Source organism: Pinus tabuliformis, chromosome J (genome assembly GCF_031772625.1).
Source record: "Pinus tabuliformis cultivar Carrire ecotype Pingquan chromosome J, CPIR1, whole genome shotgun sequence".
Classification (NCBI taxonomy): domain Eukaryota; kingdom Viridiplantae; phylum Streptophyta; class Pinopsida; order Pinales; family Pinaceae; genus Pinus; species Pinus tabuliformis.
The window spans coordinates 668,930,368-668,946,296 of NC_142295.1; the positions used below are offsets into that span (position 1 = coordinate 668,930,368).

Here is a 15,929-nt window from a genome sequence, read left to right on the forward strand (position 1 = left end):
GGTTTGAAATTTAAAAATTGTATTATATTGTATGTGGAAATTAATATATAATTTATTTGTTTACTTTCACTAGACCATTGTAATTATATTTTTCAATTGCAATTAAAGAAATCATTATAAGTATTAAAATCAATGATTTAAATGGTGGGCCAATGCGTTCTTAGAATATTTTTATTCCATACAAATTAAATAAAGGTATTATGTTGTATGTATAAACATATCATTAGTTTGTTCATTTTAATGGGGCCATTGTATTTGTATTTTGCGATTAATATTAACTCATTGTAAAATTCCCTTTTCATACAAATGGAAATAATTCATAATAAATATTAACATCTTTTTTAATTGGTAGGTGTTTATGTCCTTAATCAATGAAGTGGTGAAGCGGAGATGTGTTAATATCATACATGTGGTTGCAATGTAGATGTAGATGAGCATTACTACAAGTCAAAAGATGGTGATATTTGAAATGGAAGGAGTATTCTTCCAATCATACACCAAATATGAACTAAATTTTCATATTCAAAGAGAACCAGATTGGCAGTTTGGTGATGGGTCCTACTTTTTAAGGCCTTTTCAGTCAAGTATGAAAATGTTGCTTAAAAAATTATGATGTCGCAATATGGACATTAAATGTCACTGACAAGTACATTTGAAAAGTACTAGAAAAATCAAATATTGATATAGAGGACTTTAAATTTTCACGGGACAGGTCTCATTGTCATTTGCAAACAAAATTGGAAGCAAGGAGAACAAGACAATTTTATGAGAAAATGTTGACTGATGTGTGGTCCCAATATGGAGATAATTATGAAGAATCAAATGTATTGCTAATAGATACAACAAAGCATACTTCTCAATTCATTGGATATCGATCAAACCACATGTTGATAAAATCCTATACAAGAAAATAGAAAGATACTTGGCTTATGCAAGTTTTATTCCCCTTTCTTAAGACACTTCATCTTATCAATAAAAAACATTAGTACATTCAAATGTTCAATAGAACATGTACTTCATTGTATTGGATGGAGATAATTTCCTTTATAAATTTGTTAAAAAGTACATTCCAAAATTTTGATACATTTTGGACATAGTTTTTGTTGAATCAATTTGTATGATTTTAATTCTATTAATCAAAAGTATGGTGCAAGAAGATACATTCAAGAGATACAGAAAACCGGCAACTGGAAATGATAGGACTATCAATCTCGGTTCCGGAGAAGAAGTGAAACAAGCAAGAAGCTACAACATATGGTTGGAAGCAGAAAAAAGACTAACTTCTACCCAGAATGGGTAGAAGCCTCAACACGAAGCTTTTTCCCTTTTCTTTTTTTGACTTCGACCTAACCGTCGTGGGGTGAATGAGCAATAACAACTTGAAGATTAGGGTTCTCCACAGGGGAGCCCTCCTTTTCTGAATCAAAGGAGGAGGTCAAATGGACGCGTTTCTGAGCAGTGGCTGTATCAGAGGACTGTGCCGGACCATCGGTGGAAGGGACCACAGAATGAGGGGCTTGATCCATTTCCGCATCGCTACGTTCATCTTCAGAGTTGGAGGAATCAGAATCCACGACTGGAGGTGGTGAGCAAGGAGCCCATCATTTGGACTTGGGCTTGGAGAGGTTATCCTTATTCTTTTTTGCCGGGCGAGATGGGCAGGTGTTCTGCAAATGCCCTGATTGGTGGCAATGGAGGCAACAGAATCCAATATTTTCGTAATCTAGTGTCTGGGACAAGACAAAGTCGTTTATCTTAAGATTGATTTGGTCTAGAAGTCCTTTGCTCAAATCTAACTCCACACATATTCTAGCATATGAGTAGAGACCTTTGGATTCCCGCTAGTAGTCTCCCATAAGGAAATTGCCCAAGGTGTTGCCTATAGCTCTATAGACATGAGTATGCAATAGGTGGGCAGGTAAGTTTGGATGCTTGATCCATACAGGTGTCCTGGTAATGACTGCAGTTGTTGGATCAAAATCTAGGAACCAAGGAGTCAAGAAGAGCCCTACAATTCCCATGAACCAAGGGCCTTCTTCTAAGGCCTTTTCATAATGCTTACTATTATCAAATAGAACAATGAAGTAACCTTTTGAACAACAATTGATCTTGCAATGATGAGTCCAGTTTGCATGGATCCATTCATAGAGATCCTGAGATCGCGGCCACAGTCCGTTAAATCTGCAAATGATGGCTCTTTCTGCATAAGTTGGGTTGCAAGTTCTTCATGGGTGATTTCAACAGAGGGAACTTATTCTATCTTATCAACCAAAAATGCCTTAGGCTTAAGAGCCTCCGGGTGTTTGGGGTTCTCAGAGTGTACTGCATCCTTGTATGAGAAGGGACGAGCAGAGGATGAATGTCCCACTGCACCTCCTCTCAGACGAAGGGTTACCACTAAAGAGTTGTTCCTGGTAATGATGTAAGAAGAGAGGGGAAGAAGGTGTTCAAGTTGTTTACCTTGAAAGAGAAGTCTCTATAGGCCTGAAGGGATCCCAATCTACCGTTCTAGATCTAGTTTGAGATCCAACACCCGATCTGAAGGACTGACCCATTGCATGATGGTTCTTCTTGTAAGCTGAGAAATTTGGATCTGAAAGGAGTCAAAGAAGTGCCTAGGCCCCGTGCGAGGGATTCTTGTGCTTCCTAGAGCAGATCTTCCATGGCGATTTTCCATCTGGGGTGTCAGACCTGCAAGATCTTGGTCGATCTGTCTTTTGAGAGCCCGATCTGATTTATTAATGGCGGATCTGGGGTTTTTATACTTGATCAAATCAGCGACTTCACTCATAAATGCAGAAATAGCCGAACTCACCATTGTGGAAGGCGTTGTAGATGAAGCTGAAGACTCCTCCTGCGCCCCGGCCTTGAACCACACAGCTTCCCCAAATTTCACCCCATTTTTTGCCAACAGCTCCGGGAAAACACAGTCGAGCGCTCCCAGCATGGGCCATTTGCAGTGGATCACCTCCAGCTCTCTGATTTTTTCGAAGGTCTCTGGGTCTGCCGAGAGGCCGGTAGTGTCCCACCCGTAGTCGTCGGTAAATTCTCCGGTGAGATATGACAGCGTCTGCTCTGAGAAGGGACCTAGGTACTTGCGGTGGTCAGGTCCATACCAAATGCTCTCGGGGGCACTGCTTACTATTCTTCGCATGGTGATTCGAGCCTGCGGCGTGCTGACCTTCTTGACGAGCTCATTCTGTTGCGGCCCTAGGAGGATCTGGCCTGCCAAGCTTGAGCTTTGGCTGGCTGAGGCTGTTGCCATGGTGAATTCACCCTTTCTTCCTAAACACTTGGTGGGGGATTTATCTTTAATCAACTCTCATGATTTTATATTTTTTGAAATATACGGGAATTGCCAATTATATTAATATGTATATTTCTTATTATTTATAATTTGTTTTGCAATGACTTTGTTGTATCGATTTTTTTTCTAAGATGTGTGTGTGCGTTATTAAATGAATTGTTTGTCATTTAAATTATCTTGCATGAATCATCAAAGCATTTTATTTTTAGTGACGTGTGTTTACTTACATGCATTAATAATCATATATAAATGTGAAATATAAGTTTTGAAATAGAAATCCTTGCAAACAAAGGTGTAATCATTGCTAAAGAAAGTATAATAATTTACTTGATAAATGTTATGTGCACTATTCACTATTCACAATGCATTATTCACTATTAAGACCAATGGGAAATGAGTCATAGGTGAATGATTTGAACTTTTTGAAGCATAAAATATGTGATTTCTTAATCCATAATTTTCATAAATTTATATGCCTAAATAAATTAATGGTTGTAACTGCAATCGTATCATATTAAAAATCAGTAAGGCACAAAGTCAGTTATTCATTATTTACATATAAAATGCACTAATATGAGTGCATAAATGTGATTTGTAATTTTTTAGATAAAAATCTATTGTAAATAATTTTTCATTTCTTAAAAAAAACATATAATTAATGATAATGATTGCTAAGTGCACTATCAAGGTTTGATTAGACACTATCATGGATGAATTATGTCTTTGAACTATAAGGCATCTAATTTCATTACTTAAAGTTAACTTTTTGTAAATTTGTATTTTAAATAAACTGAACTCATATGACTTGAGCTAGAATTATATTATTGAGTTGTACATAGTTATGTCCATTAATATGATTGTATAAATGTGATATATAATATTCGTATACTATGATGCATTTCTTCCAAAAATAAGTCTTATAATTTGTTGATAATAAGTATTAAGTGGACACTTTAGGCTAATGGGTGATGGCTCATAGGTGAATATTACTCGTTAAATTGTAGGGCATTCGATTTTTAATCCATAATTTTTTTATATATTCTTAAATCAACTATTTGTATATGCAATCATCTCATCTCACATAAGTTAATAAGGAATCGATTTATTGACTTGTATTTCATTATCACTTAATTTATTAAGAGTGTATTAATGTCATATCGTACTGCTTTGAAACAAAACTCTATGTAAAGAAAAATTATCTGCTTAATAAAACATGGAATAATTAATTAACAATGTGCCAAGTGGATTATCTATACTCATTAAAGAGATGGGTCAAAAATAGTTAAACTTTTTTCACCATAAGACATTGATTTTCTCATTCATATTAACATTTTCTCATTTTCAATTCTTAAATAGTTTATTTGTGACTTAAATAATTTCATATAAACCAATATGACTTGAAAAATTTTATTTGGTTATATGCATTGATAGAAGTTTATAAATGTGATGCATTTTTGAAATGTAGCTCTTAATGTAAGTATATATATATTACAAAACAAATTATAAGTAATTGATAATGAGTTCTAAGTGGCCTATATAGATCCATTTATCAACTTTTATTTTCCTATCATGAGGTTTAATATAAGTGTATAAATGTGACATTTTTTTTTTGAAATAAAACTCCATGTAAAATTAAATGTTTTTCATAACAACACATGGAACAATTATTTGGTAATGGATGTTAAGTATATCGTTCAGGTTCATTCAGTATACGAGTTATAAATAAATGAATTTAAACTTTCTGCAACATAGGGCATTTGATTTTCCCACCCCTATTAACATTTGGTAAATTTCAATTCTCAAATAAATTATTTGTAATAGAAATAATCTCATAGAAGCCAACAAGACAAGTATGTATTAAATTCTATTTAGTATGTATGTATGTATAAATGAAATTTATTTTTTGAAATCACGTTCTTAATATAAGTAAAAATATATATTTTTAGAAAATTAATAATTTAAAATCAATTGTTGATGAGTTCTAACTTGTTTATTTTATTTTGAATCAACAACTTTTTCTAACTATGCATTCTTAAGTCAATTATTTCTATATGAAATCATGCCATATAAGTCAATAAGTCAAGAAACCATTAATTGATTTTTATTTAACTATCATGTGGTTCAATATGAATGTATAAATGTGACATTGCTATTTCTAGAATAAATATCAATGTAAACAAAATGCATTTTCAAATAAAACATGGATTAATGAATTTACAATGAGCATTAAGTAGACTATTTAAGCTCATTCAAGAGACGCGCCACAAATGGATGTCTTTAAAATTTTTGCACCTTATGACATGATTTTCCCATCAAGATTAACATTTTGTAAATTTCAATTCTAAAATAAATTATTTGTACTTAAAATAATCTCATAGAATCCAACAAGACTTAAAAGCTATTTACTCAATTCCATTTAATTATATGTATTGATATAAGTTTATAAACGTAATTTATTTTTGAAAAAAAGCTCTTAACGTAAGTAAAGATATATCTTTTACAAAACTAATTAGAATTAATTGATAATGAGCTTTAAGTGGTTTATTCAGACTACATGAAAAGTCAAGTGTCATAGATGAATGCCTTTTAATACATATTTATTATGCAAAATCAATATCCTAATGATAATTTATTTGTATTTAGATTAAGTATTTAATAATTAAAGAACATGGAGACTTATATAAATTTCAACTAAAATACATGAGTTATGTTTCACAATTATTTCTTCCTCATTAAAAGTTCTTATCATTTATCCTCTTAGTGAAAGTAATGGCTGATCATGGTTTTCCATACAATTGGTAGAGATAAATATCCACACTACCATCAACTATACTAATCTTTGAAAACACTTGCCTCCACTACTTACAAGAATACCACTAATTCTTGTTTACTTCAGGTTGTGACATTGTCCATCACAATGGAATGACTCGAATACCCATTTAAGAACTCTCATTTGATGTACTTGGCTTTGAGTGGAGATAGATAAACTATGCCTAACCTTCTTGAAATACCTAGATCAACAATGCATAACTTTTATAATGGATGCCTGGATGCTATGAATATCAATGATCACCCCCTCATTAGTGCTTCATAAAGGCACAAAGGGACTGTAGGAAATTGAGCACAAAAACATTTTACTAAGTTTTTAGTATATTAGTTTCAATGCAATGCAAGGGAGGCACATCATTTCCATTTACACTAAGATCCTTGCATCAACATCATTCAATCAACAAATCCTCCATAGGTTGTGGGAAAGGGATTTAGAGTCATTAGACACAAAATTCAAACATCGAGGAATCTAGTTCATTATTCATAACTATAATATCTTTATTGGATGTTAGACATACTAATATGATTTAGCTTGAATCAATTGCTTCTAAGAGTTTGATTTCACATTCTTATTGTGTATTTATACTATTGTACATAACAACTCATGTTTTACCTATTCATGATCTCTACTTGGTTTGAAATTACTAAATTATTTTTATGTTGAATTAAGTTAATATGGCGATTTACAAAATAATGAATGTTGTTGAAGGCCTTGTAATAGAATACTTCCAAATCTAATGAAATATGTGTTAAATCTATCTATCCAGCTTCGCTACCCGTTCATTCTAAAAAATGCACAGAGCATGCTTGCCTTGCCTTAAAGTAGCTCTGATTTTCCCTCCCAAAATTTGCGCAATTTTTCCTCCCAGCCGAGCCAGACCTCGCAGAAAGTCATTGTCAACTCAAATTTCCTGTCTCCATCACTCAGTGAATCTTGCGTAGTTTTCATCAGTAGTTGCCAGAGCCATCATCTTGCTTCACAACCTTTCTACCTCTCCCAATCACCTGCATCCGAAATGATCATGTTTCATGGTAGACTAGGAGGTTTTGGATTTGATGTCATGTCCTCATGAGTGACTGCAAGTATAGGTACACCAACAAACATGGCAAGACAACGAATCAGATGAATGAAGGGAGCACATGCAGAAGGACATGTTCACCAATAGACGAATGAATGAAGCATGTGAAGCGGACGAATGCGACGAACATGCACCTTCGTGAACAGTTGAGCCTATCAAGCCTTCTAGCATGCAAGAAAGGAACAACATGCTAAAACTTCATCAAGCAAACCAAGGACCATCAAAGACTCCGTGCACTTCGCCATGCATAGGTGAAGATATAATACACCATGAAGACATCCATCACCTAGCAGCACTATAGCTCAACATGCACTCCAACAGTAGCACGAATGTACCAACATTGTCATGTCAAGTCATGTCGAGTCACGTCATGAGTCATGTCACCCACATCTCCACCATGGGCTTGTTGTCAATCAATGTGATGTAACGTGGAACTCCAAGAGACCCACTTTATAATGAAGAGTCATGTAAGTCAAAAAGTCATGAAAGTCAAATGGTCATGAGGGTAGTTGAACATCCACAAGGGTTAGTTCTACCCTTGGCTATAAATACCCCCTCATTTGTACATGTAAAGGAATATTCACCTCAACTCCTCCCATATAGCCAAGAGAGTCTGTAATCCTTTCTTTGAGGAGTAAGTAGTGCCTCCATTGCCTCGCATTCGGGGTTAGTGATGTATGGTGTAACGATGTGTCTTGGAACTTTCGCTTAATTCAGAAGCCTGCTAACAGGCCAGCACGTTTTCACAAATGTATTGTATTTGTTGTAAGACTGATCTTTAACACTTGTAATGCATGTTGATTTAACCTGTGTTCTACATCTGAACTATTTCATTTGTTGTAATGCATAATTTATTAATGGAAATGTGTTGTATATGATGTTAACGTTGTCTCGCTCCTGTAGACTGCTCTCCTGGACATCAGACAGACCTTTCACACGAAGCTTGTTGTAACAACTATTGCTCTCGTTTTGACTGATCTGTGAGTGTTGTACGTGTTATCTTACCTTGTATGTTGTGACTTCCACATCCATGCAGACTACTCCACTGAAAGATGTGCATGTCCTATTGTGTTGTGTGTTCCTAGCATTGTTGGCATTGCTCCCAATCGACTTGGAACTCACTCTCACCCTCTCCCCCGACAACAAAAGAACCATTGAAACAAGTGACTCTTACACTCACCAGGCACGTGAACCTCACTTCTCGAAGAAAAAGTGAACCACTCTCCTGTGCTGACAATAAAGAGTTGAGGCAAATCCTTAAGACAATGGAAACCGGGCCATCATACTGGATGGGACTCCCACACCAAATAGTGTGAGGTCTAGTTGGGACTTCATACTGGGGTGATCCCGTGAATGTTGGCGGGTCTAGCACTATTAAAATTTCTAGTTCTAGAAGGAGGGAAGCCAGTTGTACATGGATGAAATTCCCCTCACACTCACTCATCAATAATCTAGTCAAGGAAGTAACTCACACTCCCTCTCACGCGACTCTGCAGTTTGTTACTCCTCACCTCCCAAAATTGAACATGAGATTTCATATCAACACATTCACTCCATTCATCCCATCAATCAGCAGTTCGCGAAAGAATTCAGACTGATCCCAAGCATACAACATCTTCCACACACATCTAGGAAGCCAAAAGCCACTCCCACGGGAATTGTTGTATCATCGTTGGAAGAAGAATTCCTTGCCACGCTTGAAGCTCTAGAGGAAGCTATTGAAGATGGAGAGGAATCTCCAATATTCCTTGAAGATGAACAAGGCACTCTTGCGATCTTGGGATCGAACTCTGGTATAGGAGGCAAAGGGGAAGACAACGGAGGAGGTGGAGGCGGAGATGAATCAACAAACTCAGATTCAAAACCATTAGACTTTGAAGGAGAGGAAGAAGACGAAGAAGACGAAGATATGGATGACACAAATATTGAATGGATTACTCAGGGACCATTGGCTCTCTCGACTGTTCTACATAAGATGCTGAAGAGAGTAGAGAGAATGAACATCAAGTTTAACCCTAATGACACAATGAAGGTAGAAGACCACTTAGACAACTTCTACCTACAACTGCAGACCCTTGAGTTACGTTATGATGACGTAGCATACAAAATTTTCCCATGTACCTTGGATGGCCATGCAGCTGCTTGGTATCACAACCTTCCACCCAAATCCATACAGAACTGGGGCTCTTTCAAACATATGTTCCTTGAAAAGTTGTTGATGACAAGACACCAGCCATGCTACTTAAGGAATTGGGAAGCCTCAGGATTGAGGGAAAAGAGAAAGTGAAATACTTCAATCAGACGTTTATGCATATTTTGAACAAATTTGCATTAGACACTAAACCTCATGACTCCATCACTGTTGACTATTACACATCTGCACTGCTAACCACCATTGCACATTTCATCAAGCGAGCTGTGAAGCCAAAACTTTTAGAAAGCTGCGAAGAGGCTATTGTTGTTGAAAAGGACTTGCGCGCAATTGGAGTCATCAAGGATGACGAGTCAACAAAACACTCCAAGGATGCGAGCATAAATCCCCAAGCAACGATGAGCAAGGGTAGAGACAAGGAGGCAACTAATACGGAGACCCTCACTCGCCTTGTCAAGAACTTGAGCACCGAAATGTTCAAACTCAAGCAATGGAAAATGGACACATTCACAAGCATCCATTTGCCGAGACAGAGTGAGGAAAACATCTCATCAACCAACTCATTGAGCAAGAACCGGTTCGCTTCCAAATTTGCGCAGAAGCCTGTGTTCCAACTCGATTAGTGCGTTGATCCTAATTTCTATTCCTTCCATGAAGAGTTCCACCCTGATAACTATTGTTCATAATGGAAGCGAGGCGTTACCTCTGTCTACAGTCATACACTCAATGTGGAAGGCGATATGCAGGAGCAGCCAGAAGACACAGATGATAGAGAAGAGGTTGCACCTGATGAAACACCAAGTTCTAGGCATGTGGTGAATGCGTATTAGTTCTTGCAAGTAATATCGAAGATGAACACTGAGAAGCAGCCCCAAAAAAAAAGTGATCGTTACAATCTAAGGAGTAAAGGGGCTCCCCCTACACTTGGGGAAATGCAAGATAATGTGAGATAGCTAATAAAGAAGGTTGAGCCACCGATTGTCTCAAAGCAACAAATACAAAGAAAGCGCAGGAACACAACGTCAGATAAGAGTACATCCATGAGAAGCAAGTTGCAGAACACTCCGTCAGATAGCACGAACATCCATTCCACCCTAGACACGTCAGTGAGTCTACCACCTCTGGACTACAACATAGTCGATGACATGAATAATACTCAGGTGAACATAAGTTTGTTCAAGTTAGCCAAAGTCCAGAGTCATCGAGATATCTTGCTACGTGCGTTGGGACAAATAGTAGTGGACAACGTAACTTGTACCAACAAGGGAACATGGACACCTACCGAATCACTATCTACTGTGCTCAATACATTTGAGATGGAAGAAGAAAATGTAGATTGCCCCCCTTCCTGCTTTCATTTGAATTTTTCAATTGGAATGTTCATAACTGCTTGGTTGATTTTGGCATGACATCCAACGTCATGCCACTCTCCATTGCTAAGAAGATCAATGCACGATGGAGCGAAACATCTACGAGAATCATCCAACTTGACAAAAGCTCAGTACCATCCATTGGTGAACTTCGAGACGTGATCATCCGACTATCCCATGATAGTTGAGTCCACCAATGCATCAACATAGTTGTTGTGGACATACCAAAAGCATATGGCCTGCTACTTAGCAGAGACTGGTCCACCAAGCTAGATGGATATTTTGCTACATACTGGTCTCACATGTGGCTTCCGTATAGGGGAATATGCAACCAAATCTGGGTGTTATCCGAGAGGTATATGAAACACAATGTCACTCCCATTAATAGTGGGAACGAACCATTGGCCTTCGTAGAACTCATGTTTAGCAACTGCTTCCTGGAAAAGACATTGGAGTGTTATCCTGCATGGCCAGCTCCAACCTCATCAAACAAGTAGTTAGGACTCCTTCCTCGCCCAAATGATGATAATGAAACTTGTACAGTTTGTTTTTTTGATAGTAGTAGTAGTAGCAACAATGGTTTTAACAATAGTACCATCACGTTAAATGGTCCATATATAGACAAGTTGTGGGCCATGAGTCTTGAAAAATTGGGAACACATGATGGCTCAAGAACCAAGTGTACCTTAGTCATCCAAAACAATGAACAATGCATGATTTCGAGCCTTTTGAAGTTTGAAGGCACAAATAACGATGCTAAGTATGAATCACTCATGCTGAACACACAAAAGACCAACACTACGAATGAACAATGAAACCTAGGAAATTACCACGATCCAAAGATGGCTTGTCTTGGTACAAGCTACACACTACAAGAGCGACAAATCATTGATCACTTGATCGAACAATACTGAGATGGGTCTACATGAATAGATGATGACCTGAGTACACACTGAATGTGAGCAATCCATCATGAGAGTATCCAGGTAAAGGAGGAGACAAGCCATTGCAGCAAAGAATAGGTAACACATACATTTTGTTTTCACTCCTTTCACCAAAAAGATTGACTAACATTTTAAGTGTTTGGATTACTTGCAAAGTTCGTCATCATCCTTGGTTTTCTAATTTAAATCCTGCACGTAAGAAATTTGGGAAAATCCACTTACGCATTGAATTCATAAACTTGAAACCTTCCCGGAATAAATATAACTACCCCATGCCATCATCCGATCCCTTTTTTCATGCAATACCTGAAAGAATAGTGTTGTTTTCACTTGAAGGTCTTTTGGAATGCCACCATGTTCCAGTAGCAGAACTCGATAGACTTGCATTGGTTCACGAGAAGCTTGGCCCACACTTGTATCATTTGTAGTCATTAGGCAGGAGGATGGACAACCTCCCTGCCAATGTCAAAGATCTCAAGCGTTATTTACAGTAGGTCGGGTTGTGCCTATGCCTTGTACACAGTCTACTTGTTTTTTGTTGTTTTCATCATGTTTGTTTTTCTTATTATCTTTTCTTTTTCTTTGTTTGATTTTGCTTACTATTTTTGTTCACATTTGTTTTGTTTGTTTGATATATTACTATTTTTGTTTGCGAAAATAAGTGCTGCTAACTACTACGTCCTGGCTTTTGAATAGAGTATGTGGCTGAAATTTGAGGAAACTAGTGAGATTGCAGCACTTGGCCAATATTGTGTCCACCTTCTTTGTGCTTGGTTGTAACTTTTGGCCGATGAAGTCTTAACGGAAAATATGAACCGTCTGCAAGCGAAGTTTTAGTCCAACCATGAACCTGTGTCCACACCAGGAAGCCACATGCCTATACTTAGCCTTCTGCTATGTGTGTTCAAGCTCATCCAACTAGTAGAAATAGAGAAGGGGAAAATATAAATGAGCAAAACTATGTCAGAGGTCTTACATGCTTCTCTGAAGGAACAACCTCTATTGCTCTCAATAAGTCAGGATCCCTCTTCTGCCCCAAAAATAGATAAGTTCCTATGCACAGTCCTCTTGAAAAATATAAAGGCGAAAGAAGAGAAAGGCTTCCTGTGCAGAGAGGTGAAGCATGCAACTCCACTGGGGTATTGAGGAGGCTCACTGGAAGTGGAGAAATGTATGTGTTCCTATGTGACTCCGCTGGAATAATGTCAAGGCCTGCTGGTAGCGAAGCGACACTAGAGATGAAAACTTATACTCTGAAAATCTTCAACTCGCAAACTAAACTACCATTCCTGGATTCAAAACACTGAGATCTAAGCTGAAATTTTGATTGTGTTTCACTGAGTGGAAAAGGGTGAACCATGTCCATGGGGTAAGTGTGGAAACTGAGGTAACCCACATAGCGATTCACTACTCGCCTAAAGACCAAGGCCTTGTGCTAGCATTGAACCAAAACATAGAAGCTTGAGTTCTACTAGTGTGTCACAAAGTGTTGTAGCGGATACAACCACCCTCCAAAATTTTGTCCTACACCAATTTCAGAGCCTCCCTTGAAGAGTTTCACTTGATGAATGCACACACTCGGATTCACTTTGTGAGCTCGTGTGAGTCTTTACATCTGCCTTGCTTGTTCATTGCATTCAAGTCCCTGCATTTTGATGTCTAAGTCATGCTTGTGACCATGTTCTGGTTATGCTCAAAGTCTTCGCTTTGTATGTGCTTGTTGTGTTTGCTATGAAAGCATCTGCCACACTCACACACAATGTAACATTCACTTTTGCGCAAGTGTCATCTTGATCAATGAACGATCAATCACGAGTGTCGCACTTGTCACTTACACCGTCGGTCAATCATGTTGAACATGTGTGTCTAGATGGTTTGGTCATTTCGTCATCGAGTCATGCGAGTGTGTGTTCATATGATCACGTATGCATCTTTTGATTGATCACACACAGAAATTTTTGCTGAAGTTCTGACAACCAAACTCCCCTTTGACAGCCAGACCATCACCTTGCCATTGACTCGATCGACTGTGAACTAGAACAGTGGAAAAGCACCAAGCTAGTCTTTTCAAGCTACGTTTCTTGCAAGAAATTCAATCAACTCTCATGTTGGCCACTCGAACAGTCAGACCCGACAGTCACCCCAAGACCGACTCCCCTCAAAACTTGTGCAAAAGCCACTAACCTCACCCGCTCAACTGACTGAGGAAATTTCCCAGAAAGGTTGGACAGACAAAAAGTGCCTATCCTTGTCTCTCTTAGAAAATTTCATAGTTTGCCCAGTCAATCATCCTGATAGTCGACCAACTATTCATATCAGAAATTGTGCATTGTTCATGAATAGGCCTTCCGCTACCCATAATTCATCTCAGCTTAGAAATTGTGCATAGATGATCAGCAGGTCAACCTTCCGACCTCAATGCAGTTTTTCTTGCTAGCAGCCCCTAGCAGAAAACTACCAATTCCCTCCAGGAATTGCGCAATTTCTGCTGCCAGTGGCCCCAGTAGCCAACTGGAAGTTCCCTTTAGGAATTACATACTTTTGGCTGCTAGTGACCCTAGCAGCCAACTGGCAGTTCCCTCTAGGAATTGCACAGTTTTGGTTACGATTCCCGTGGGCAGTTCCCCCAAAAAACTATGCAATCCTTGCCTGCTAACCTTTCATGTAGCCCAACCCATTCCTCTTGGAAAATTACGTAAATCTGGCCATCTAGCCCCGTTTCCCATTCATTCTAAAAAATGCATAGAGCATGCCTTCCTTTCCTTCCAGTAGCTCGGACTGTCCCTCCCAAAATTTGTGCAATTTTGCCTCCCAGTCGAGCCAGACCTCGTAGAAAGTCACTGTCGACTCAGATTACTTATCTCCATCACTCAGTGACTCTTTCACAATTTGCATTAGCAGTGCTCGTAGCCATCATCCTGCTTCACAACCTTGCTACCTCTCCCAGTCATCTGCATCTTAAATGATCATGTGTCATGGTAGACTAGGAGGTTTTGGATTTGATGTCGTCTCGTCATGAGTGACTACAGGTACAGGCACACCAACAAACATGGCAAGACGAAAAATGGGATGAACGAGGGCAATCCATGCAAAAGGGCAAATTCACCAATGGATGAACAAATGAAGCATGCAAAGCGGACAAACACGACGAACATGCACCTTCGTGAACAAATGAGCTTGTCAAGCCTTCCAGCATGCAAGAAAGGAACAACATGCTAGAGCTTCATCAAGCTAACCAAGGACCATCAAAGGCTCTGTGCACTTCGCTATCCGGAGGTGAAACTATGATACACCATGAAGACATCCATCGTCCAATAGCACTATAGCTTGATGTGGACTCCAACAGCAGCATGAATGTACCAGAATTTACATGTCAAGTCATGTCGAGTCACGTCATGAATCATTTCACCCACATCTCCACCATGGTCTTGTTTTCAGTCAATGTGATGTAACGTGGAAGTTCAAGAGACCCACTTGTTGAACAAAGAGTCATTTAAGTGAAAAATTCGTGGAATTCAAACGATCATGAGGGTAGTTGAACAACCACAAGTGTCAGTTCCACCCTTGGCTATAAATACTCCCTCATTTGTACATGTAAGGGAGTTTTCACCTCAGCTCCTCCCACATATCCAAAAGAGTCTATAATCCTTTCTTTGAGGAGTAAGTAGTGGCTCCAAAGTCCCACACTCGAGGTTAGTGATGTATGGTGTAATGATGTGTCTTGGAACTTTCACTTAATTTAGAAGTATGCTAACCGGCCAACACATTTTCACACATGTATTTTATCTATTGTAAGATTGATATTTAACACTTGTAATGCATGTTGATTTAACCTGTGTTCTACATCTGAACTATTTCATTTGTTGTAATGCATAATCTATTAATGGAAATGTGTTGTATATGTTGTTAGCACTATCTTGCCCATGTATAATACTCTCCTGGACATCAGACAAACCTTTCACATGAAGCTTGCTGTAAAAACCGTTGCACTTGTGCGAACTGATCCATGAGTGATGTACGTGTTATCTTACCTTGTATGTTGTGACTACTGCATCCGTGCAGACTGCTCCACCGAAAGCTGCGATGTCCTATTGTGTTGTGTGTTCCTAGCAATGTTGGGACTGCTCTCAATCGACCTAGAACTCACTCTCACCCTCTCCCTCGACAATGAAAGAACCATTGACACAAGTGACACTTACACTCACCAGGCACACAAACCTCACTTCTTGAAGACAAAGAGAACCACTC

At 38.4% G+C, this 15,929-nt stretch overlaps 1 protein-coding gene across 1 annotated transcript; it reads right to left on the reverse strand.

The window, feature by feature from the left end:
• Window positions 1-2,500: 2,500 nt before the first annotated feature.
• LOC149228646 (chlorophyll a-b binding protein, chloroplastic-like) lies at window positions 2,501-3,265 on the reverse strand. Its single transcript, XM_089380822.1, has one exon. The coding sequence runs from the start codon at window positions 3,263-3,265 to the stop codon at window positions 2,501-2,503; it is 765 nt and encodes a 254-aa protein (XP_089236948.1).
• Between the last annotated feature and the right edge of the window lie 12,664 nt (window positions 3,266-15,929).

Bases quoted from the DNA above. Each gene is read 5' to 3' on its own strand.
- LOC149228646 (XM_089380822.1), bottom strand. From the start codon at position 3,265: ATGGCAACAGCCTCAGCCAGCCAAAGCTCAAGCTTGGCAGGCCAGATC.